Genomic DNA, 22294 nt, shown 5'->3' with positions numbered 1-22294 from the left:
CAGAGTACACAAATGCATCAAACCGGACAGACTACATCAAATCACCCACTACCAGCATGTTCTCAAACTTTACATACACAAACACACAAACTCAGGCTCTGCCGCATTACAGTCTGGATGTTCTATTCAGCTCTGAAGCCTCAGTTCTCCATCGCTCCAATCCACCAGCTCTCCACAGTGCTCCAAACTGCTGTCTCTGCAGGAGATGAAGCGAACAGCGACTGTATGAAGCAGCCTGCCTGCCTCCCACACAGAGTCTCTGCTGGTGATGTGTGATTACCTACTGAAGTGAATGGATGTAAGTGTGCAGCCAGGCAAGAGACAGACAGATAAGACAAAGAGATAGGTAGACAAATAGATAGATAGATAGATAGATAGATAGATAGATAGATAGATAGATAGATAGATAGATGGAGGAGGAGAGAGGGAAGGAGTGAGGGTGAGGGTGAGGTGTGGGGGGTTGGGTATTTGTGATTAGCCTTGAGTTGATCCCTTGGGAGCAGATGGTGAATGGTGGCTTACCATGTTCCTGAGTCCCAGGAGCCAGTTTGTGTCCACGCTGCAAAGAGTAGCACTGAAGTTGAGGAGGCTGTAGTAAGAGGAGCTCATGAGACAGGACTGCTAGCGACAGGTGAGGAACATTCCCATGCCCAAAAGGATGTTTGAATATGCATAATCTGGCTTTGCATGAAGTTGACTGTAACATCGGCCTCCCCTCGTAGATTGAGACCATAACAGAAGCCGGGCGGGACGTGACACCATGTTGCTGAGAGACGTGAGTGTGGCCGCTGTTCTGCTGCTGCTCTGTGTCCAGTGTCTGCACGGCTCTGCTCTGCCTGCTGTGTCCTCCTATGAGTTCACTGCCTACAGGATGCAGCAGTACAACTTGGCACAGCAGAAGCATGGTAAGTTCAGAGAGCTACACCTCACTGCAGTGATGCACAGTAATTAGGTATTTCTACTCTGTGCCAACAGGAAGTACAGTGCAGAGGTAGCTTATTGGAGTATTTCAATTTTCCGCTACTTTATAATTGTACTCCACTAGATCTCAGAGGGAAACATTGTTCTTTCTACTCCACTATATTTACCTGACAGCTGTAGTTACCACAAAAGTCTGAATGAAATGAGTACAACTTTGTTTATTATAGTTTATTAATAATGTATCAGTCAACACCCTTTTTGTCTGTTGTACCACGTAGTTCTTTTACTGTTGATACTTTTAATTATTGGAGTAGATAGATAGATAGTGGAGTATTTGTACACTGTTGTGTTGGTGGTTTTACCAACATTTAAGAAAGATTGTAATATTGCTGCTGATTGCCATGGAGCCAATTCACAGAACTTGAGTAAATGTACTGAGTTTTCTGAGCAGAAGAACATGTTACAATCAATGTGGAATTAAAGACTTTCAACAAGAGGTGTTCATGTGTCCCTTGTCTGTCCGCTGAGGTTGCCGTGGAGCCATTGTGGTGGCGGAGGCTCGCTCAGCGGACGAGCCGGTGCTGACTCGCCGCTGTGTCATCATGAAGGTGCTTGACTTCACCACAGAGAGATACCTCGAGGCCAAGAGGCAAAATGCTGCTGCCGTACTGATCCTGCTGCCCAAAAATATCTCCAGTGTCCCCCATGAGTCTGTACAGGTAGCACGTCATCCATGCATGCTGTAGGGCAACAAGGGAAGAAATACATGAGATGCTATTCAGAATACAGTTTCTGAATATTAGATATTTTAGTGCTCCAGAGTATTAGGTAACACATCGCTGAAGCATTATGATGGAAAAATGTTAATCATCTGTGCTTTGTGAACTAGTATCTTTTTTTCCCCATCTCAGTCCTTCATGCTGAGTGAGAGTGAAGCCTTGAGGAAGGAGACTCTCATGCCCGTGTATGTGGCTCCTGAGGATGAACAGCTGCTTTACATGTATGAGGAGGTCAAGCAAGCGGCAGCCACCCGGACCTCATCTATATTCATCAGAGGTGAGAGGAGCAAGTGGATTTATGGATTTACATTGTACTGTAAGAAAGCTGAAAAAGAACAATACAGCATGTCTATACTGAGGGTTGGATGTTTCCCTTCTTGTCAGTCCTTCGAAGCATGGTCACAGCTACAGCCTTTCAGATCTTAGTGAGCAACAACGTTCCTATTAAGGCCATCACTGACAACAACTTAGTCACGCTGGAGGTGAGTATGGAACTCTCTATGCAGAGCAGAGGAGTAAAAGCCTTTGACAGCCAAACCTGATTAGTTTGGCTTGTGATTGGTCATCAGTTCTGCATTGTACAACGGCTGATGTTTATTTCAGGGAGTGCTGCCTGGAGCAGGGGAGGATGCACCCACCATCGTCATCACTGCCCACTACGATTCTTATGGGCTGGCACCAGTGAGTCACATGGGAATGATGAAACATTATGAACAAATCTGTGCTTGATGTTGATTAATTATATCAGCCCGTGCAGGTATAATATATGTTCATGCATACGTTTGTATTGGTGTGTAACACAGTGGTTGTCATATGGAGCAGACTCTAATGGCAGCGGGGTCACCATCCTGCTCGAGTTGGCGCGTCTCTTCCAGAAGCTTTTTAGTAGCTCAAGCACCAGACCACCGTGAGTTATAATTCCCTTACAGAGGAGCCTCTTAATGTAATCAGACATACATATGCTGGATCCAAAGCATCAGTAATGCTAATCATGTAAGCTCTAAAAGATATGAGAGCATGCATTTTTATCATGGGTGAAGAAAATGGCATGCCAAACCTGGCTGAAACTCTAGCTGGGTCCTATTTTCGAAACAGCTGTACACTATCACCTTTTGCTCTAGTGGATACTGCTAGATGTACAAATGTATGCTTACGTCATGATCTGAAAAACTGGCTCCTATCATGTTGTTAGGTACTTAACGTACCACTGTATGCTTGATTGTTTCTTTTTGGTCTGTTAGATATAATTTAATGTTCTCTTTAACTGGAGGAGGGAAGTACAATTTCCTTGGCACAAAGAGATGGATTGAGGAGAACCTGGACCATGCTGGTGAGTTCTTCTTTAAGTCGCTGGGCTTTGGGACCTGTGCTATGTTAAACATGAGTAAAGTAATACTACGGTACAAGCATATCTGAACAAGTTAGATCCATTTTTATACTTACTTTCCTTTCCAGAGTCCAGCCTGCTCCATGACAATGTGGCATTTGTTCTTTGTTTGGATACACTGGCCTACAGTGATGAACTGTACATGCACGTGTCCCGCCCTCCTAAACCCGACACTCCCATACATGCTTTCACTCAGCAGCTGGAGGAGGTAACAAACTTTACTGCTGGTTTCGTAATATGGAATGAGCATATTTCAGTCATTGTGGCCTTAAATTTGTGATGACTCCTCTAGGTGGTTTCCTCCAGATTCCCCTGGGTGAAGCTGGGCTTGATCCATAAGAAAATCAATCTTGTGGAGTCCACGATAGCCTGGGAGCATGAGCGCTACAGCCTGCGCAGGATACCAAGCTTCACCCTGTCTCATCTGGAAGACCCCAAATCTGAGCTCCGTGGGTCCATACTCGACACCATGTGAGCTCTAAATTCTGTTCACAATTATTATGACTGGCTGCTTGAAGGCTTTGTTTACTATGAAATGACAAGAAAGGATGATGAAAAGTGACACATCTCAGCTGTGTTTGTGTCGTCCCACAGGTCACTAGTGGACTTCAGAAAACTTAGGCGTAATGGCGTCATCGTAGCAGAGGCGCTGGCACGTTACATGTACAATCTCTCTGACAAGGTGATGACACGCATGAAACCTCAATGCATGTATCTAAATGCAGAAACTTTGGTTTTCCTCTTAAGTTTTATTTCTAGCAGCAGCATTTCAATGTGTAATCAATCTTTATCATCCTACACAAGGGTTCACCGAAAGATGTGCAGGTTTTCAAGGGCCACATGGTGAGTTCCCTGTTCTCTTGGTCAATATGTGAAGATGAATACTGACCTCTGGTGTTAGTTTATAGGAACTGCAGAGTGTTTGCATCTTCAGCTTGTTAATTTGATTCATTTGAAGGTTGAGAGCATTTGAATAAAACCATTTATTTGAGTATATTTTGAGTGTAAAGGATTTCAAGGGGGGGAAGTTAAGTATTTTAACTACAGCTTGATGTCAGAGTTATTAAAAGATTAATTTCTAATGGTAACTGAAAAAGTAATGTGAATTCCAAATTGGGTCTTTCATGGGGAAAAATTGCGACTCCTGGGCATACAATGACTTTTATTTTTATGTGATGGCACAGAAGACGTTTCCTACATTTTTCTCTCAATTCCTTGTTTCAGGACTTTCAGGATGGTCGTATGTCCAGCCTGATGTCCTTCCTGACTTCAGTCCCTCGGGCCACCCAGCTGCTGGATAAGGAGCCCAGTCACGTCCTGCTGGTTAATTCACTGGAGCATGAGTTCAAACGTTACCTGCAGCAGGTTCACAGACATACCTTCCGACAGGACAGGAGGTAACACATGGTGGGCAAAGAAAACCCATACTAAGACAGGCTCTCAGTTGTACTATAGGAAGAAATACAACAATGGTGATTAACTGTATTCCTTCATACAGGGACCCTGATATTACCTTTTTTGATCAAATGAACCAACCCATAGTGATGTACAGGTAAATATGTGTCCAATTGCATTTTGTGCACATTGTCATTTCAATAAGACCTCTAAAAGCTGACACACTTTTCCTTCCAGAGTGAAGCCTGCAGCCTTTGATCTCTTCCTTGGAGGCTGCATTGCTGCTTATTTGGGGATTGTTTACTATGCCATTCAGGTTTGCTAACAAAACCTTTCATATTGTCCATTCATGTTGCATTGTTACATGACTTCCTTGCAAACAGCATAGCACCTTCAGCGTTGTCTTACACCTTAAAGCACTGACAGATAGGTAGACAACACTTGACAGATCAGGTTTGTTTTCTTACGTTATCTTTTCTCTCTTACAGAATTTTGGTTATCTCTACACAAAGCTCAAAGCAGCAGTGAAATACAAGCATCAGTAAATAAGACTGAGAGCGCTGAGCCTGTGACAAGGGTTTGAAGTCTGCATTGCTCATGTTGGACTTCTGCTTCACTGGCTGTGCATAACATGAAAGCAATGCAACAAGAATCTTCAGAGACTGATCATATGCACAACTTAAAAAGTATGCATTTTCTTTGAAATGTACATTGTTGTACAGATTTTTTTGTACCTTTCATTATTCGCAAATCCACTGTACTGTGAACCATTTCTTATATAAACAAACTGGAATTTGTTATTTGGAGATGTGAAGTAAACAAAATAAATAAAGGAGAAGTCTGGGATTTGCCTGCGTCTAAGTTTACTGAAGAAGGCAAAGCAAAGATTGGATTTGATTTGAGGCCCCGTGAAGGACGTTCCTGCCACATGATTACCATGATTCTCCATGTCCTCTGCTCTGCATCTGTTGACATGGATTTGACTGGGCTTAACATGGCTGTCAAACAAGACCCAGCCACTGCAGCGAGATGAACAGCCAGTTCCTGTCACAGATAACTCAGAGAGAGCGATGGAGACACAAAGGCACCCTACAGCGCTTGGTGAATTATTGATGCTCATGTGGCATGCTGACAGTGAATAGAGGTGACCCTGGGTGGTGGTGGTGGTGGGAGATTCTTAAAAATCCCATCCCTCTCTTGGTTTGCACCAGTTCTGCAGATCTGATAAGACTGATTCTGTTTTAACTAGAAGGCAGCTAAGCAGCTGGGAGTGGAACATTACTGTTTGAGATCTGTGCTAGCTAGTTTGTGAGGGCCCCTGGGAGGGAAGTGGGTCATGGACTGTGACCCCAGGTATGTGTGTCTCTGCAGGGGGCCTGGGGCTTAGGAGGATTAGTGGCTGAGTGCTCAGGTAGCAACAAAGAGTTGTTCTGGTTCAGCAAGGATGCTCTTAACCTGTCTCTTCTTCCAACAGCACATTCATCACAATAGCTACAAGTAGAATACAACATTTTTACCATCTATTTGTTCTTTGGCTATAGGATCCAAGCAGGATTAAAGCACATGCATAAGGTAAATACTATGCTGTGATGCATTAAACACAGAAAGAGTGATATATGTACTAGCAATATAGGTGGCATGCACAGCCTACCAACAATTTTAAACACAAAACAGACAGACACGCACACACAGACACACACACATATTTGGCAATTTTGCAGACAAAATGTGGAAGTAAAACAGTTACACAAGCATGAGAAAAGGGGAGGAGCCAACAGGTGACAGGGGAGGAGAAGGATGCTCATGACTTTCAGAAGGACTGCAGGTTAGCACTGGAAAATAAAGAAGAGAACAAGTGAAGATGGTTCCTCAGCTCTACATCACTATGTACAAAGAGCAGTTTACCTCTCCCGGCAGAGTAAAACGAGAACAACTTCGACCCACCTCTGCCCACCGGCGGAACAACCCCCAGCCCAGGCCGGTAAGAGGCACAGCCATATGGACTGTAGGAGTTTAAAAGGACGATGCAATTATTTATGATTGTGCAAAGAAATAGAGAGAGAGAGAAAATGAGTCTCCAGAATGAATGAATTTCTGTAAATGATAGGCCTTCCATCGAGGTAATTTAGCAAATAATGTTACCAAAATAATGTAGCAAAACATTGCATTTCCAGGTGGTGTGTTTAAGGTCAAACAAGACTAATTGGGTCACTTATTATTGGCACTCTCTTTATTGTTCTTCATCTAGCCAGACTAAGGTGTCTTGCACTAATTGGCGGCTGGTTGTTTACATTTCCCTGTGCTTGGTGAAAGCTGTGTCCCATCTATTATTCAGTACTTCCTCCATGCCTATTTATTTATCCTGACATGGAGTAAACAGAGCTAAGAGGAGAGTACAGTCACTCTACTGTAGAGAAAAATAAGCGAGCTAATGACTGCACAAGAGAGGTGACATTAATGTAAAGAAATTTACAGGTTTTAGAAGTTGTACAGTTTTCAGTGTGTTATGATAATATTACAAAGAGGAAAGTCATGTGTGAGACGTCCAAATGGTTTAAAAAATAATAATGAAAAAGTACAAAAGATATAAAATACATGTGCCATATTGAGACCATATAAAATGTGAGATACCGTACACAGTACAAGTAATGATGTTCAATCTAGTAGATAGTGAGGACGAGAGATAATCTGTGACAGTGCTGTCCAGTTTCTTCTTCCCCTTATTTTCTTCTTCTTCTTCTTGTATTCCAACCTATGTGTGTCCCTCTTTCCCAGGACTTTCTGTTTCCCCGGAGTCTCCAGTCCAACTATAGGTCACACTGCACACTTCCACACCTCTCGCCCCCCGTGGACCCTGGCCGTCCTATCTTCCCCCCTGTCAGCCATTTATCATTCCACAGTCCAGTTACGAATTGCCCTGACAACTATACGAACACAGTGGACACAGGCAAACCAAACCACATGCCCCCTGTCAACCCATCCATGGTGCGAGCTCTGCCCTCTGCTGACGGACTGCAGAGACTGCAGCTGACTGAGCCTCCCGTGAGCCCTGGATTGAAACTCCGCACAGCTATGAGGAACCCAGAAAGGTAGTGGTTGGTCAGTTTAATCTATGGCCCAAAGATCACTCTAAATACACACTGATTCTGATTGATTTTCTTTGCATTAGAATGGACCATCAGAGAAATGTTTATCCAATCTCAGCACAGCCGCTCAGGTGAGAGAACGACCTCTGACCTCTTCTTGTGGCCTTTAAACCCTGAAGACACCAGATAAGTTGATGAACATTACTGAGGGATAACTGCGTCCTGGTATTGTGTTGTGTTTTTCACAGGCAACATGCGGATGCTCAGCTTAGGACAAGACCCCGAACCAGCAACCCAGCTTTCCACTTTTCGCGGACACAAAACTGGAGGTCTAGTTCCAATGGCAGCCTGGATTCTAGGTGCATATTGAACTTCATTTAAGAAGACGTATTGTGTTGATGAAAAGTTGTCTTAGTGTGCCATAAATAATAACCACTGAGGTCTAATTTTTGTTCTGATGGTCTCTCCACAGCGGGTGCTACAGCTGCTTCCATGTGGTGAAGCCCTACCAAGCAGGACACTACATCATACACCCAGAGTTTGTGTCTGAGTGCCTTCGTTAGGACTATTAGAGCACTGGCTTCCAAAGTGGGGATTGGGGACCTGGAGAGGTCCTTGAGGGGGCCCTGGAGGTTTCCCAGCAAAATGGGGGATCATTAACTTCACTATTGTTTAATTCTCTACTAATTAACCCTGTGAGACAAGGTGTAAGAATGAATAATGCGACTGCTGGCTGCACTAACACCACTATTATCTCCCCACGTACAGCTGGGACACTTAGAATTCAGTTCAAAAAGCAGCAAACATTTTCCCATAATGGGGCTTGCAGTGATCACATTGAATGAGGCACTGTGGTCCTAATGTGTATCTGTCAGTGACATTAAATTTTCATCCTACTATTAGAGAGATGATCATCTACATGTGATATAGGAATTCTTCATTGCATGCTTGGAGTGCTGAAACAGAAACAGTGCTGCAAACAATGAAACTTCACTCAGGGGTATTACAGACTTATCATGGTGATTATTACAGCTACTTTCTATTGATACCATATAACAGACAAAACACACCACCGGTGCTAATAAAGTCATCATATTGCATAGCACAGATAGACCTCAAGTCCCCATAGAAATATCAAAGTGTGTTTTCTGACTTTGCTCTAGGCTTTTTTTTGTCATGTTTTTTTTTTTTTTGCACATTTGCCTCTCACTATACAACCAGCGTGTACTGTGAAGCTTTTCAACTTGTGGGATATGCTCAAATCATGTAAAAGAGTCTGCAGTCTGTGCACAATGAGAACATCGAGGGGTCAGTTTTCATCGCCTGGACTGCATTTCCCATGCTGCGGTGGGCGTCGACCAGACGGATACGCAACAACATGCCTTGATGCCTCTTGGTCTTTCTCTGTGAACGGTGGCAAACAAGTTGTGCCTGGAGCTGCTGAGGGGGCTGCCACTGATCGGTAGGCAAACACTAATTTTAATGAACAGATGAAAAGAAAACAGGAGAAGCATGGATGATAGTAAATGGCACTTTAGTCGCACGGATTCCGTGTTGTTTTCCCTCCGTTAACTTTCTTGCACCACCCACCAACAAACGACAACAACGGCTTTCTCTGCGTCTGACTTGACTGGATGTGGAAGTTGTTGGTACAGTAGCATAGAAGGCTGTCTTTTCTGTACTGTTAGGCTTTTGGCTCATAAACGAGTGTTTGGTATGAATTCTACGTTTTTATTTCGTGAAAAAGAATTGGCACGTAGAAAGTTGAACTCTTGAGCGGTCAAACAAAAATAGACGCGTCCAAAGTGAAGATCGTCTCTGTTGATGACTGCTGTCAAGGCTCTGCAAACAAGTTATATGTTCGAGTTTATCAGCCGAGTATAAAACTATAATCAGAATGCTACACACACACACAGACACACACATACACGCACACACACGCGCTCCACGCATTTTACGCACGCACACGCGCGCGCGCGCGTCTCAGACTTCAGTTCTGGCCGTGTCAGCATTTCTGTGTTTATTTTTCTCCATGTCAGAATAGATAGTGAATCGGCTGAAATGGCAAATATGACCCCCTGATCACACCATAAACAAAGAAATGCCCCAGTCTGAACATTTTCTGTCTGTTCACGCGCTTTCAATGAGAAACACGTTTGAGTTACAGAGTTTAGGTCAGAGAGAGGGAAAAAAAACTAAAGAACTGTATTTTTAAAAATCTATGTGTTTGAAGGAAATGTGATCAGAGCTTAAAGGATTAGTCGATTACTGAATCAGTCACAGAAAGTACTCTTGCAAATGATTTTAATAATTAGTGGGCATCTTCATGTTAGATATACATTAAGTCATTGTATTAGTGCTGGTGCTAGTGTAAGAGAAAACAGATCGATTATTTCCTCTGTCTCTGGTTCTACATGTGAATATTTCCACAAGCTGCAATGATTAATCGACTAATCAGTCGGTCCATCCACAGAAAATGAATTGCCTCAGTCAGTTTTCAAGTGAAATTGTGAAACAGTCTGTATTTGATGCTTCTCTTTGTCACATATGAAAGTAAACTGAGCATCTTTGAGTTTTGGTTGGTTGAATAAAACAAGCTGTTTAAACAGATCATCTTGGCCTCTGGAAAATGGGCATTTTTCATTATTTTGTGATGATTTATAGACAAAAAGATTAATTGAGAAAGAAATCCGCAGTTGAATCAATAATGAAAAAAATAGATAGTTGCAGCTCTAATTTGCTAATAAACTGGATATCTTTGGTTTTTAGCTATTGGTTGATCAAAACTTGCAGTTTGAACACATCTTACATTTTCTTACATTTTATAGATTCAACAGTTATTCAGTTTATTAATAAAATAATCACCATATTGATCAGTAATGAAAATAATTGTTAGTTGCAGCTTGATATGATAAATATAAAACCATAGATTGGAACAGGGTAAATTCTTACATCAGTCCTTGCACTTTTCCATACATTTTTATAGAATCGGCCTAATACACGGTAAATCTTCCCCTGACTTTCAGGGTCAATTTCTCTTCCTGAGTCCAGCAGCCTGAGTGGATCTCCAAGGAACCAACAGTTAGTTCTCTGTTAATTAATGATGGGCTTATGTTATCACTCCTGTTGTTGGGGGAAATCTATACTAAGGGTGGTTGAACACAGAATTAGTCAATTAGATTGCTAATTAATAGCAAGCATTTTTTATTATCGACCCTTGCTGCCATGGCAGACCATGAGGGTCAATTGCAGTTAGGTCCAGTCAGCAAACAGGGAATCTGGAGAGGACTGAACTCCCCTCGGTCGGCCGTGCACTTTAATCTAATCTATTCTGATTAGCTAAAGTCACAATAACTAATATCAACCAGTTCATTACCCATAAGAGTTTTTGCTGTATGTCTGCGGGGAGGGACAGTTAGGTCTAAGTGCAAAAGAAATGAACATATGTCTTTCTGTTTTTGTTGAATATGTTGCCAGGGTTGTCAGAATGTCAGATTTTTGGCCAGAATGAACCAGGTTGCTTCCACTTTGGGTCGGTCTGGCTCGATGGAGCACAAAGTTTAGTATTCTCTCCTTTCCTTCCCAGTACTGGCGGAGCTCTAAGGCCAAAATCCCCTTTTCTGCTCCTCTGCTTTCTTACATACAAATGAGTCTTCTTTCTGTTGAACTCATATGTTAGAATTACTGCTGGGAACATCCACTTTATCCTCTTATGGGTAATTGGCAGTAGATTTGTTTTGTTAAATCTCAGACACATCTTTAAAGTTTACATCCTGACAGGGTAATACCTCTAAGTGCTGTGAAATCACTTTGTGCAGCAATGCAGATCATGTAAGACAATGCTAGAAATGTAATGAAGGCTTTGAACTGACAAGGAAACGAGATAGACTGAGAAACAGGTTGACATCTCGTCTGCTGATCTGGCTGGGACGTTTTTCCTGGATGTCTCTGATAGTTCAGTGATTTTAAAATCAATATTTCTCGACCATCCAGAACGGTTGAGCAAAATAAGGTGAAAGTGCTATACAAAGCCTCTTTTTGTGGTAATTTTATTTTGTCATTTTATTTTGAACACATTTTTTTTGAAAAAAAGAGTGTTGATATGAGAGGAGCAAATGATGTATGGAAGACGTGTACACTGACTTTTTAAAGCCTGTTATCTCTCTCATGACAGGGAGGACAAACACACATAACAACGGGGCCAGAGTGAAACAAACACGAATCCCTGGAAATCATTTTTACGATCCTTAGATCAGCAACTCCCAGATTTGCCCACTGAACAGCACAAGTCATGTACCAAGTTGTACCAGGAGGAGCGGGAGGCACAATTACAGATGTTATCCCCAAGCAGAAACACAACAAGGACACTCGACCCTTAGTCGGAGCTGGAGTAATTGGCCTGGTGCTGGTGATTGCTGCGGTGACTGCATGGTGTTATTACATAGCCTCTCTACGCAAAGCTGAGCTGCTTAAGACTCAGCTGCTGGATCTGAATAAAGATGGCTACATTATCCGCAACCAGGGAGGGTCTATTGTTTTCAGAATGGATTTCAGGTTGGTAATTTTCTACGGTCTTTGAAATTTGCTGTTTGTGTAATGACACACATTTCAGAAAAATAATGTAAATTGTAAATACACACAAGTCATTCCAGTTATTTGACTGCAGAAATGTGAGGTGAGTGTTAAGAGAGATTGCTTGAAAATGTAATTATATTTAAATCTTGGCAGGTCAGGTACGCTGGATTTGGATTCATGCTCCAAAGAAGGAGAGATTCTGAGCTGTGGAAGCACCACTGATAGAAAGCTGAACTTCTTCATCGAGACAGTGCGACCCAAGGACACGGTACAATGCTACCGCGTGCGCTGGGAGGAACTGGTTCCTGACATTCCGGTTGAGCATGCCATGACATACAAGTTTGCACACTGGTATGGTGGCGCAGTGTCAGCAATTCAGCACTGGCCTATTTCTATTTCTGGCCAACATGCTCCCAAACCCTTTGTCACAAGTGACATCTACTCAAACCGCAATGAATTTGGTGGAATTTTGGAGAGTTATTGGCTTTCATCCAATGCAACGGCTATCAAGATAAATAATTCTGTGCCCTTCCACCTTGGCTGGAATGACACCGAGAAGACCATGTACTTCCAGGCGCGATACAATGACAGTCCTTTCAAGCCAAACCCAGGAGAGGCACCATGTGCTGAACTTAGCTACAGAGTGTGCGTAGGCTTGGATGTAACATCCATACACAAGTACATGGTGCGCAGGTACTTCAACAAACCAAACAAAGTACCTGCCAAAGTCATGTTTCGCCATCCTATATGGTCAACTTGGGCGCTACATAAGACTGACATTGACCAAGAGAAAGTCTTGCAGTATGCCGCCAACATCCGCAAGTATAACTTTAACTGTAGCCACCTGGAACTAGATGACCGCTACACCAGCCGCTACGGAGAATTTGAGTTTGACCCGACAAAGTTCCCCAATGCCTCAGCCATGTTCCAAAAGCTGAAATCAGATGGATTTCTGTTGTCACTCTGGATTCACCCTTTTGTTAACTATGACTCAGAAAACTTCCACACTTGTGTAGAGAGGGGGCTGTTTGTCCGAGAGCCTACAGGCCGGCTGCCAGCCTTGGTCCGCTGGTGGAATGGCATCGGTGGCATTTTGGACTTCACAAATCCAGAAGCTCGTGATTGGTTTTCCTCCCAGCTACGTTCACTGCGTTCCAGGTATGGAGTGTCGTCTTTCAAATTTGATGCAGGGGAGACCAACTACTTACCATGGAAATTTAGTACCAGAACTCCCATTCGGGACCCGAGTTTTTTCACAAGACGTTACACAGAAATGGCAATTCCTTATAATGATAGAGCTGAGCTGCGCAGTGGCTACCAGTCCCAGAACATATCCTGCTTCTTCAGACCAATTGACAGAGACTCTGTGTGGGGCTATGAGTTGGGTCTCAAGTCTCTTATCCCCACAGTGCTCACCATCAGCATTCTTGGCTATCAGTTCATTCTACCAGACATGATCGGAGGGAATGCCTATCTGAACCGCACAGATGGAAATCGTGCGTTACCCGATCGAGAACTCTATATCCGCTGGCTGGAGCTGTCGGCCTTCATGCCCTCCATGCAGTTTTCTATTCCGCCGTGGGAATACGACAACGAGGTGGTTGAAATTGCTCGGAAATACACAGCCCTCCATGAGAGTATTGTGGCACCACGGGTCCTGGAGCTGGCTGGTGAGGTGTTGGACACTGGGGATCCAATCATACGGCCCCTGTGGTGGATTGCCACAGGTGATGAGACAGCCTATAAAATCGACTCCCAGTTCTTGATTGGGGATGACCTCATGGTAGCCCCAGTTTTAGAGCCTGGAAAGCAAGAGCGTGACATCTACCTCCCCGCCGGCCGTTGGAGAAGCTACAAGGGGGAGAGATTTGATATCAAGGAGCCTCTGCACCTCACAGACTATCCTGTAGATCTGGACGAAATTGCTTACTTTGTTTGGGTGTAGCTGGAAGGGAATATAAAGCTGAACAGACTTGATTAGCCTGTGCTCCAATTTGCTTGTAAGACAAGCTTAACAAATGTCGTTTTTATGCTTGACAGGAGGGACATCGCATGAAAAGATCGTTTGTTATGGAAAGACTTTTCTATAACAAAATATAACTTTTTAAAAATATTTACGATTTTAACACAGCGTTATAACACAATTGTGAAACCACTTCACTCAGAAATGCTCAAAACCTCACCTGAATATTTTATTTCACTTATGCTAATGAAGTCATCAGCTTTCTTTTTGCATCTTTTTGTGGTTTAGTGGACAGTGAGTTAAGTAGTGTCCTTTTAAAGAGAGACTATGTTATCTTTGCTGACTGTTAGCCACTGTGGCCACAAGTGACAGTCATGGGTTAATGATAAATGGCAAACCTAACACAACAGTTGCACAAGCAGAGAAGAGGCATAATGTCAACAGACTAACTCAGTAATGCCAGTCACACAGCAACATCTGTTTAAAGCTAGCTAACATTAGCCACCATAAGCTACTAGGTCATACCAGACCAAATAAGGCTTTGCAAAACCCCAGCTGGTATTGAAGTGAGTTTAATGCATATGAATACAGATTTTCATTTTTACAAGGAAGAATGTGTTATTTAGTCTTCGTAGTTAGTCTCACTAAGTCAGATATGTGAAACATTTGTCAAAAAGGGAATATGCAAACTGTGAACTGTGTAAGGCATAATTGCCATTGTGTGCCATGAAGTTAATTTTTGAGTGTCATAGCACTTGGAAGTTAAATTTAAGCCAAACAGATTGTATCATGGGAGGACAGTTGCAGGGGTGTCATTTTTGTCATGAAGCAGATAGTAGGCTACGGAAAAACTTCTGCATCGATTAAAAATAAAACAAGAACGAATAAAACCATCTCAGTTTGACTGAGATATCCTACTGTCATTTGACACTAATGACTCCTCTACTCGTCTGTACGAGATACTTCTCAGGAAGTCAGGTTTTATGCTTCACTTACCAGGATGAATGCTTGAAGTTTAATCATTACAAACAGCATGTGCTCTCATTTGTGTAACAGTGTCATGTAACTACTCTTAGACCAGAAGAAGATGCCTTTTATTAGGCACTAAATATTTTATGCTCTTCCTCAGGTAACAGCTTTTTCTGGCTGTTGTGTGTTCCGAAGTGTCTGCTAATTGTCTTTATTGTGCTTTGTTGACCTCCAAATGCAGCTAAACAGCTAATACTGTAATTGACTTCCACATCCAAAATAAGCCTCTGTTGTTTGTAATTCTCAAACGCTATTTCTTTATTGTTATGCAGCGTGGAAGTCAATAGATGCAATGAATTTAGCAGCATTTAATGATCAAATTAAATGGTACAGTGTGTTTTCTCACCTTGTGTTTTGTTGATTGTGAATATTTTGCAACCGCAGTGATATCTTCATGTGCCATATGTTGACACATACTATGTGTGATTTGCTGTTATGCTACACATTTATTACTGTTACATTGTTACATATTGTTCTTTTTTATGTAATATTACTGCTAATTTAACCCTGTGTGGTGTAGTTAACTCTTTTATGGGATATCCCATGGTCAACAGAGTGTAAAAAGAATGCCACAAAACAGAATTTTCCATTATGTAGCTGCAGCTGTCTAAAAACCATTTCTCATGATTTTCATGGTCCAGCGGATTGGTGCAATTTTCACATTTGGCAACATGTAAATGCTGTCTACCTGTCACTCATCATGCAGCTCTGTGCTGTCTGTGTGTGTGCTTTGACATGTGGCTTGCAGGTGGACCTCAGTGGGATTTATGTGTGCCTTTTGACATAGTTTCATCATAACAACACTACCTATTTATAACAGTTCTCACTCAGCATCTGGGCCAGGCCAACCTCCGAGGCTATTTCTGTCTCAGACTGTCTGGCTTTATGACAGGACTGCGAGGCTGTATCTCAGACTGAACGTTTCTTTGCTTTCGGCTCTTATGACCCAGCGTGTGCTGTTTGCCTCCAGTTATTGTGACTGAACATTGGCAACATTTGCATGTGACTTAAGGGCAGCACTAATTTCAGCAAGAGCGCATATTTAATGTAATTTTTTTGTGAATGTATTAAAAGAAATCAAGTTTGACTTCAGCTGTTTGTTAGCGTTTTTGTTGTGCTGAATTTGCATGGAACACTCAATAATCTTTGTTTTGAAAATAAACATCACATGGTACTACCATCACCAGAAGACTGATTTAACATCCTCTAGGAGGGATCAATACTGTGTATGTCAGACTTTTACATTTTACACACACCTACAAATAACACAGAAGAAGAAAAGACACATTCAGGTCAGTAAGCTGACTGTGCAACCAGTGAGCCAATAACAACCTGTAACCTCTCATGAGCCTGCCATACATGAAAACTAATATGCCTATCAATTCGATATTGAAAGAGACACCCTTGAGGGACTTTTCCAACTTTTGGCGTCTGGCTCATCATGGGGCAATAATGACAAGGTGATGAAACAATTGTGCAGGTTATTTGGAGGCCGTGTTCAGATCAATACATCATCTGATGGTTCATGATGTGAGGCCAGAGAGCCAGTGATAGAGAAATGTACGACCAGACGGCAAGAATAAAAACAAGATAAACAGCAGGAGAAAACAGCAACGATATTTAAGAGAATTACAGCTTTAAGCATGATTGTTCATTCTGAGTTCAAACAGCCTGGCTGGACCACTTCTTACAGCTATAGTCAATCTTTCATATGTTTGGGGAATTTATTCCATTTCACAACAGCGGGATATGCTGGAGAATCTCTTCACGTTATTTGCCAATGCCTCATCTTTCTTCAGAATTGATCTTGACCCGCAGTCTGTGCGCGGAGGACATACATTCATTGATTAGCTGTCTGTGTGTTGCAACGATCAATATTATTTGTCAGTTTGCTTTCTGCAATCATGTTCGGTTCTGCCCATCTTTTCACAGACTGGACAATTCATTTATGTAGGAGCTTTAAGGGGGACTTGGAGATTTCTGTCTGCAGGGCTGAAACGGGGTTATTTTATGCCAAAACAGTAGGGTTTTTATTAATTATATTTGTGCTTTGTACAGCATTTGGAGGCACATGTTTTATGGTTTTCACTATTAGCTTGTTGATTTAAATGCATATTTACCCAGTGCTGTTTGCAGTAAGAGTGGAGATAACAATATGAAACTATAATACAGAGTGTAAGGCTAAACATGTTTTAAGTATTTTAGTAAAACAACACGAACATTTGAACAGATATCGAGAACCAAAGAATGAAATGAAATGCGTGGTTGTTTTGACCATGTGGTGCTTCAGACGTCCAGAAGGGTGCAGTGTAGCTTCATTGATAAATTCCCTCTCTGACATGTTAGTGGACCATGGTCCAGATGTTACTGTAGGTGCGTACACACACACACACACACACACACACACACACACACACACCAAGCAGGACACAAAACTGGCAGAGCACTTCCCCCCCTTCCTTCCCCACCTGTGAGCCCACCTGTGTGTCCATCTGCAGAGGAGAGACGCCAGTTGTTCTGGTTAGGAGCCAGTGTGTCTCAAGTACCTTCCCATATTCTCCATCTACGAGTCTGTCTGCTGTCTGTCCTCCCCAGTAAGGCATATATATTACACAAAGAGAGCGAAGTGGTGCTCAGAACAAAAACCATAAAAACACTGCTGACTCCTAAAAAAAGTTAATAAGAATAAATGCATTTTTTGCAATTACCAACTACTTTTCTAATCAGAACTGTGGTTAATATTCTCAGCTGACGATAATCAGATAAATAATTGCCATGCTCAAGAATTAGTGTAAAAAAGAATGAAATACAGTATTGTGGTGAATGTTTATAGTGCCAAAGATCTGACATTACATCATGATTTATGTTGTGATTTGCACAGCTAAACTCAGCTAGACTTAATTAACAATTTCTACAAATAAGCTTATTAATGAAAAATATATTGCACTTGTTTTTACACACATCAACATTATCATTAAAATAATTGAAGGTGAACATTAAAACGACTGAATCCATCATCAAAACTGCTGCTGGATCGCAACTGAAAATGAACAAGAGACAAACAATGATAAATAAGCTTCAGTTTTATTAAAAAAGCTTTCCGGCTTCTTGGAACTAAGTGTGGAATGAGCATTTATTGTAGAAGACCACAGGGGAAATAAAACCCCATGGCCATCTCTGGTGTGAAGTGAGAATCTTTGTCCTTAACCCAAGATTTTCACTCCATAACTAGAATGACCTCGCATCTGGTGCTGCCATGGCTTGTCTGACAGGAATATGTCTGTCCTCGCTAGGTAACAAATGAACCCAACACCCCAGAGACTGGTCTCGCATCTGTTTATCTTTTTCACCTGTCGGTTCGCTGCACTGCATCAGGCTTACACTCCTCTGCAGCCTTTGTGGATTTCAGAGCATGCCTCTGGCATTACATGAACAGAGATAGTCGCTGTTGGCTGGTAGCACCATTTGTTAACTTTGTGACTGGGGCGTGATAATGTAGTTTGTCCACTTAACATATTTATTTTAAGAACTTACAATTGCATTTTTATACAACAATTTTGAAAGTTTGACTAATTCATTAGTTCATCAACAGAAAAAATATTTGGATAATTGGTTCATTTTTCAAGCAAAGATGCTAAAGATTCTTTTGCTCCAGCAAATTAATATGAAGATTTTCTTTTGCCTTTCTTTTCTGAGCTGAACCACTTTGAGTTTTGGGTTAGACAAAACAACCTACCTTGAGCTTCAGGTAATTGCTGTGGGGATTTTTGACCATTTTCTAAATGAATAATTGGTAAATTGAGAATATAATTGGCAAATGATTTGATAATGAAAATCATTATTTGTAGCCATTGCTGGTTGCAGCAGCCATTTTGTTGTTGCAGACAGTGATAATAAAGCTCTCTTGAACCTTGGGTCTATGTCGATAGTATATGTTGTATAGTAAAGGAAAATGGCAACAGATATGCAGATACACTCAAACAGTAAAATTAAGGGCTTAGGTGAGAACAACAGGCAGGGCACTTCCTCTGTGCCTTGGTGGGGGTAAGAGGTTGAACGAAGTGTCAGGCACCGAGGAACAGATGCATAATTGAAACATTGCGTTGCTCCCGCAGCCGTGCACAAGGTTGTTTGATTGATACCGTTTTAGAACACTCCTGTCCCCTCATGCTCATGGGGTTTACCTGAGGAGAAACCAGGGGAGGGGGAAAGGTGCTTAGGTGGCTCATCTGGGTTTTGGAGGAAAATTGGTGCCATCCATCAAACACTGCATTTAACAAACGCTAACGCAGGCCTGGCCAACAAAGGATTCGTATATAAGGCAGCGAACCGGGAAACATGTGAGGTGCAGGGACTGCTGAGGGTCTATCAATCAACCAGTCAGCTCCTTTATTTAACAAGCGAGGGCCACAGACCCCGAGGGCCACACTCCATATTCTGGCTGGTTGGGCTTGCAGTCCTCTCCTGTAAAGGAAGAAAAAAGGGGAAGAGAGGGATGAAGGGAGGAAGGAAAGAGGGGCATGAAGGGATTGGGGTTGGGGGGTGATGGAGGTGCAGAAGGGTTTGGCCCGTGTCCCCTGGCGTGCCGGTGCGCTTCATCTTCTCAGTGCAAGGGCCTGGAACTGCTGCTTGATGGGATTTTCAGCCCTGTGGCCTCCGCTGTCCCAGCATCCATCTGGAGGGCTGCCGTGTGCACAGCGGAGAGCCAGCCACTCAGCAACACAGCCATAAAGAACAACCCGTAGGCCAGCCAATGCCACTGATCTGAGGCTTGCAGCTCTGTTCAGTGGACAGGCCAACACTCAGTGGCACACATTCCTGTCAGGGACACAGGCTGATCCCTAAGCTACTGTGTGCTCAGTGGAACAGAAGACACGCTCTGTGAGGCAGCCCACATCCAGCCACTGACTCCTTCAAAGCTTTGAAAATTGGAATGGAACAAGGACTTCACTATTCAGCATCCTTAATGGTGTGGAGAGGACTATCCCCCCTCTGTCATTTGTTCTGTCTCTGTGTGTGTCACAGCAATGGAATATACGCTTATCCTTATTTTCGCACTGCGTGACTTTCGATCTGTTATCAAGATTTTACAGTGCGTTCGGTATCTGATCAAGGTAAGACGCGGAAGTTATCGTGACACCTTGAGGATGAGGGAAATGTATACGCAGTGGTCACACAGATTCCTGAGCCGAATAAGCCTGTCGGAAGGTTGGCCGTGATAAAACCTTGCCCGAAAACAATGCTTCCTTTGCATGTTCAATGAGACGCCGAGTCCATTTTTTTTTTACAGACAAGTTCAATTTAATACCACAACGCACAGCATCCACAGCAGTAATATCAGCGATATATAATTGAAAATCAAGACCAAATATGCAAAGACAATCATTACTGCCTCTCATTATTGGATCCAATTTATGTATGCCCCAGGGGACAGAGGAGCAAATAATGGATTGGTACTGTGGAGAGCTGAGATACTGTACGAGCTGTATTGGTGGTGAACGTATGCGAGATCCATTCTGATAGAACTGATACGAGTGTGGAAAGTTTGGATTGAAAATGTTTTTGTTTCTCCTACGTGGCATCATTAGCATATTTTTTTTTCCCTCCTGAGGACTGTAAATTCAGTGAATGTAGCCCTGTGGTGGGTAAGGTGGGCAGACGGCGGACTGTATAAATAAACAGAGTCTGTCTGAGGGCGGCACTGTGGCCCCCACCTGCCCACCATCAATCAATATTACAGCGGCCACTGGCAGCCCAATCGCCCTTTTATAGGCCTGTGAAATGATCAAACATCTGCTCATAACCATGCTTCATATATAGATGGATCATACATACAATATCAAATTCTGCACGATATCACGCTGCACAACAGGATGTAACAATGATAATACAGTACATTCATACAGAAATCTGCACAGTGGCAGATTAGGGGTAGAAGGGGACTTGGGCCAGATTTCATCAGTAACAGAATCATCGTGCTTTTAAAGGCTCACTGTGGCTCATTCAAGCCAAAATGTCACGTGAAGCTGTTTGTCATCTTACCGTTTCTCGCTGATTGTTTCTCTGTGCCTAAAAGACTTTGGTGAGGGAGCACAACTCCGCCTCAACTATTTCCTTGTTTACTGTTTAAAAGTCGGCCATGTTGATAGAAGCTCAGTGAACATGATAAAAGTTGAGCCCAGTAACTAGTTTGGCAGCTGTAGTAGACAAAGGTTGTGGGGGCCTGGTCCATGGAGAGGGGGAATGAATCCAACTGGTCCAAGGTTAATGGTGGCTTGGAACAAAATGGATTCAGTGCCAGGGGCGTGCTGACAGGTGATTTGACATGAGTGAAGGTGGGCCATCAATCTCCTGTTGGCCCTTATGACCCTCCCCCGCCCAGCCGTAGCAGCTAGGGGGCGCCAGGTGTCACGGTGCCCTGACCTGCACAGGTCTCCAGATAGCCCACCTGCTGTCTGCCTAAAGCTCCCCCTACGGCTAGAAGAGACTCCCATCACTTCACGCATGGCTGGCATAATGAAACTGTGATTGGAAGATAGTGAACTGTGACAGGCAGTAGTAGACTCAAAGTCTTCTTGCCAAATTCAAAACCACTCGCTCCAGGTTTCCTTTTACAGCCCGCTTTTCTCTCGAATCGGTCTGACAATTTAATGGTGCAAAAATGATAATCTGCCAGTCTATCTTTAATATGCTCTCATACCCACCGTGGCTATTGTCTCGTGCACTGCAGAATAAAGGGATTTTGTAACTCATTCAACCTGAGGAGCAATACCAGGTGAAGTATGCTGAGGTAAAAACTACTTTATGTAGCACGAGTGTCACCATGAGCATGTGCGTACAGCCCCCCCCCCCCCCCCCAACCACCAGGGGGGCTTGGCTTCACGTTTAAACCTGACATAAATTCCCTGTCACAAATCCCTGGGGCAGCCAGGCTTGTAGGCACAAAAGCAAATATTTCCGTTCCTGATCATGGCCAATCCCTTTTAACATCCCCACCCACTGACCACCCTCCTCCTCCACCCTCCTCTGAACCTACCCTAGCACCGCAAGCCAGCCATTTGTCACAAAGTAATTATAGAATTATCGATTGGCAAGCAATTAACACCTTTCTTCTCTTTTTCCACCCTCCTCCTTGCCCCACCCAACACCCCCATCCCCC

The 22294-nt window shown here is 42.9% G+C and overlaps 2 protein-coding genes across 4 annotated transcripts; both read left to right on the top strand.

Moving 5' to 3' along the window:
* The first annotated feature begins 224 nt into the window (after positions 1-224).
* Positions 225-5328, top strand: LOC143331562 (BOS complex subunit ncln). 3 transcript variants are annotated; one of them, XM_076748585.1, is made up of 16 exons: positions 225-298; positions 723-905; positions 1450-1640; positions 1833-1977; positions 2085-2182; positions 2304-2381; positions 2504-2607; positions 2942-3030; positions 3156-3295; positions 3380-3558; positions 3682-3769; positions 3892-3930; positions 4312-4484; positions 4586-4639; positions 4720-4798; positions 4971-5328. In XM_076748585.1, exons 2-16 carry the CDS (start codon positions 761-763, stop codon positions 5025-5027), a joined length of 1659 nt encoding a protein of 552 aa, XP_076604700.1. In that variant the 5' UTR covers positions 225-298; positions 723-760; the 3' UTR covers positions 5028-5328. The 3 variants fall into 3 exon arrangements, 2 of the variants coding, with proteins under 2 accessions (XP_076604700.1, XP_076604691.1); XM_076748576.1 differs by lacking the exon at positions 225-298 and adding an exon at positions 543-631; XR_013078150.1 differs by lacking the exons at positions 225-298; positions 4971-5328 and adding an exon at positions 543-631 and having other exon boundaries at positions 4312-4494; positions 4720-4776.
* A 6414-nt stretch (positions 5329-11742) lies between these two features.
* myorg (myogenesis regulating glycosidase) lies at positions 11743-16222 on the top strand. Its single transcript, XM_076743383.1, has 2 exons — positions 11743-12122; positions 12297-16222. The coding sequence occupies exons 1-2, from the start codon at positions 11860-11862 to the stop codon at positions 14086-14088; spliced, it is 2055 nt and encodes a 684-aa protein (XP_076599498.1). The 5' UTR covers positions 11743-11859; the 3' UTR covers positions 14089-16222.
* Positions 16223-22294: the final 6072 nt, after the last annotated feature.

Source organism: Chaetodon auriga, chromosome 2 (assembly GCF_051107435.1).
Source record: "Chaetodon auriga isolate fChaAug3 chromosome 2, fChaAug3.hap1, whole genome shotgun sequence".
Lineage (NCBI taxonomy): Eukaryota > Metazoa > Chordata > Actinopteri > Chaetodontiformes > Chaetodontidae > Chaetodon > Chaetodon auriga.
This window is presented reverse-complemented; position numbering and strand designations above follow the sequence as displayed.

Bases quoted from the DNA above. Each gene is read 5' to 3' on its own strand.
- myorg (XM_076743383.1), top strand. From the start codon at position 11,860: ATGTACCAAGTTGTACCAGGAGGAGCGGGAGGCACAATTACAGATGTT. The intron at 12,123-12,296 runs GTTGGTAATTTT...AAATCTTGGCAG, and splicing joins GTTTTCAGAATGGATTTCAG to GTCAGGTACGCTGGATTTGG.
- LOC143331562 (XM_076748585.1), top strand. From the start codon at position 761: ATGTTGCTGAGAGACGTGAGTGTGGCCGCTGTTCTGCTGCTGCTCTGT. The intron at 2,382-2,503 runs GTGAGTCACATG...TGTGTAACACAG, and splicing joins ATTCTTATGGGCTGGCACCA to TGGTTGTCATATGGAGCAGA. The intron at 3,559-3,681 runs GTGAGCTCTAAA...GTCGTCCCACAG, and splicing joins GGGTCCATACTCGACACCAT to GTCACTAGTGGACTTCAGAA.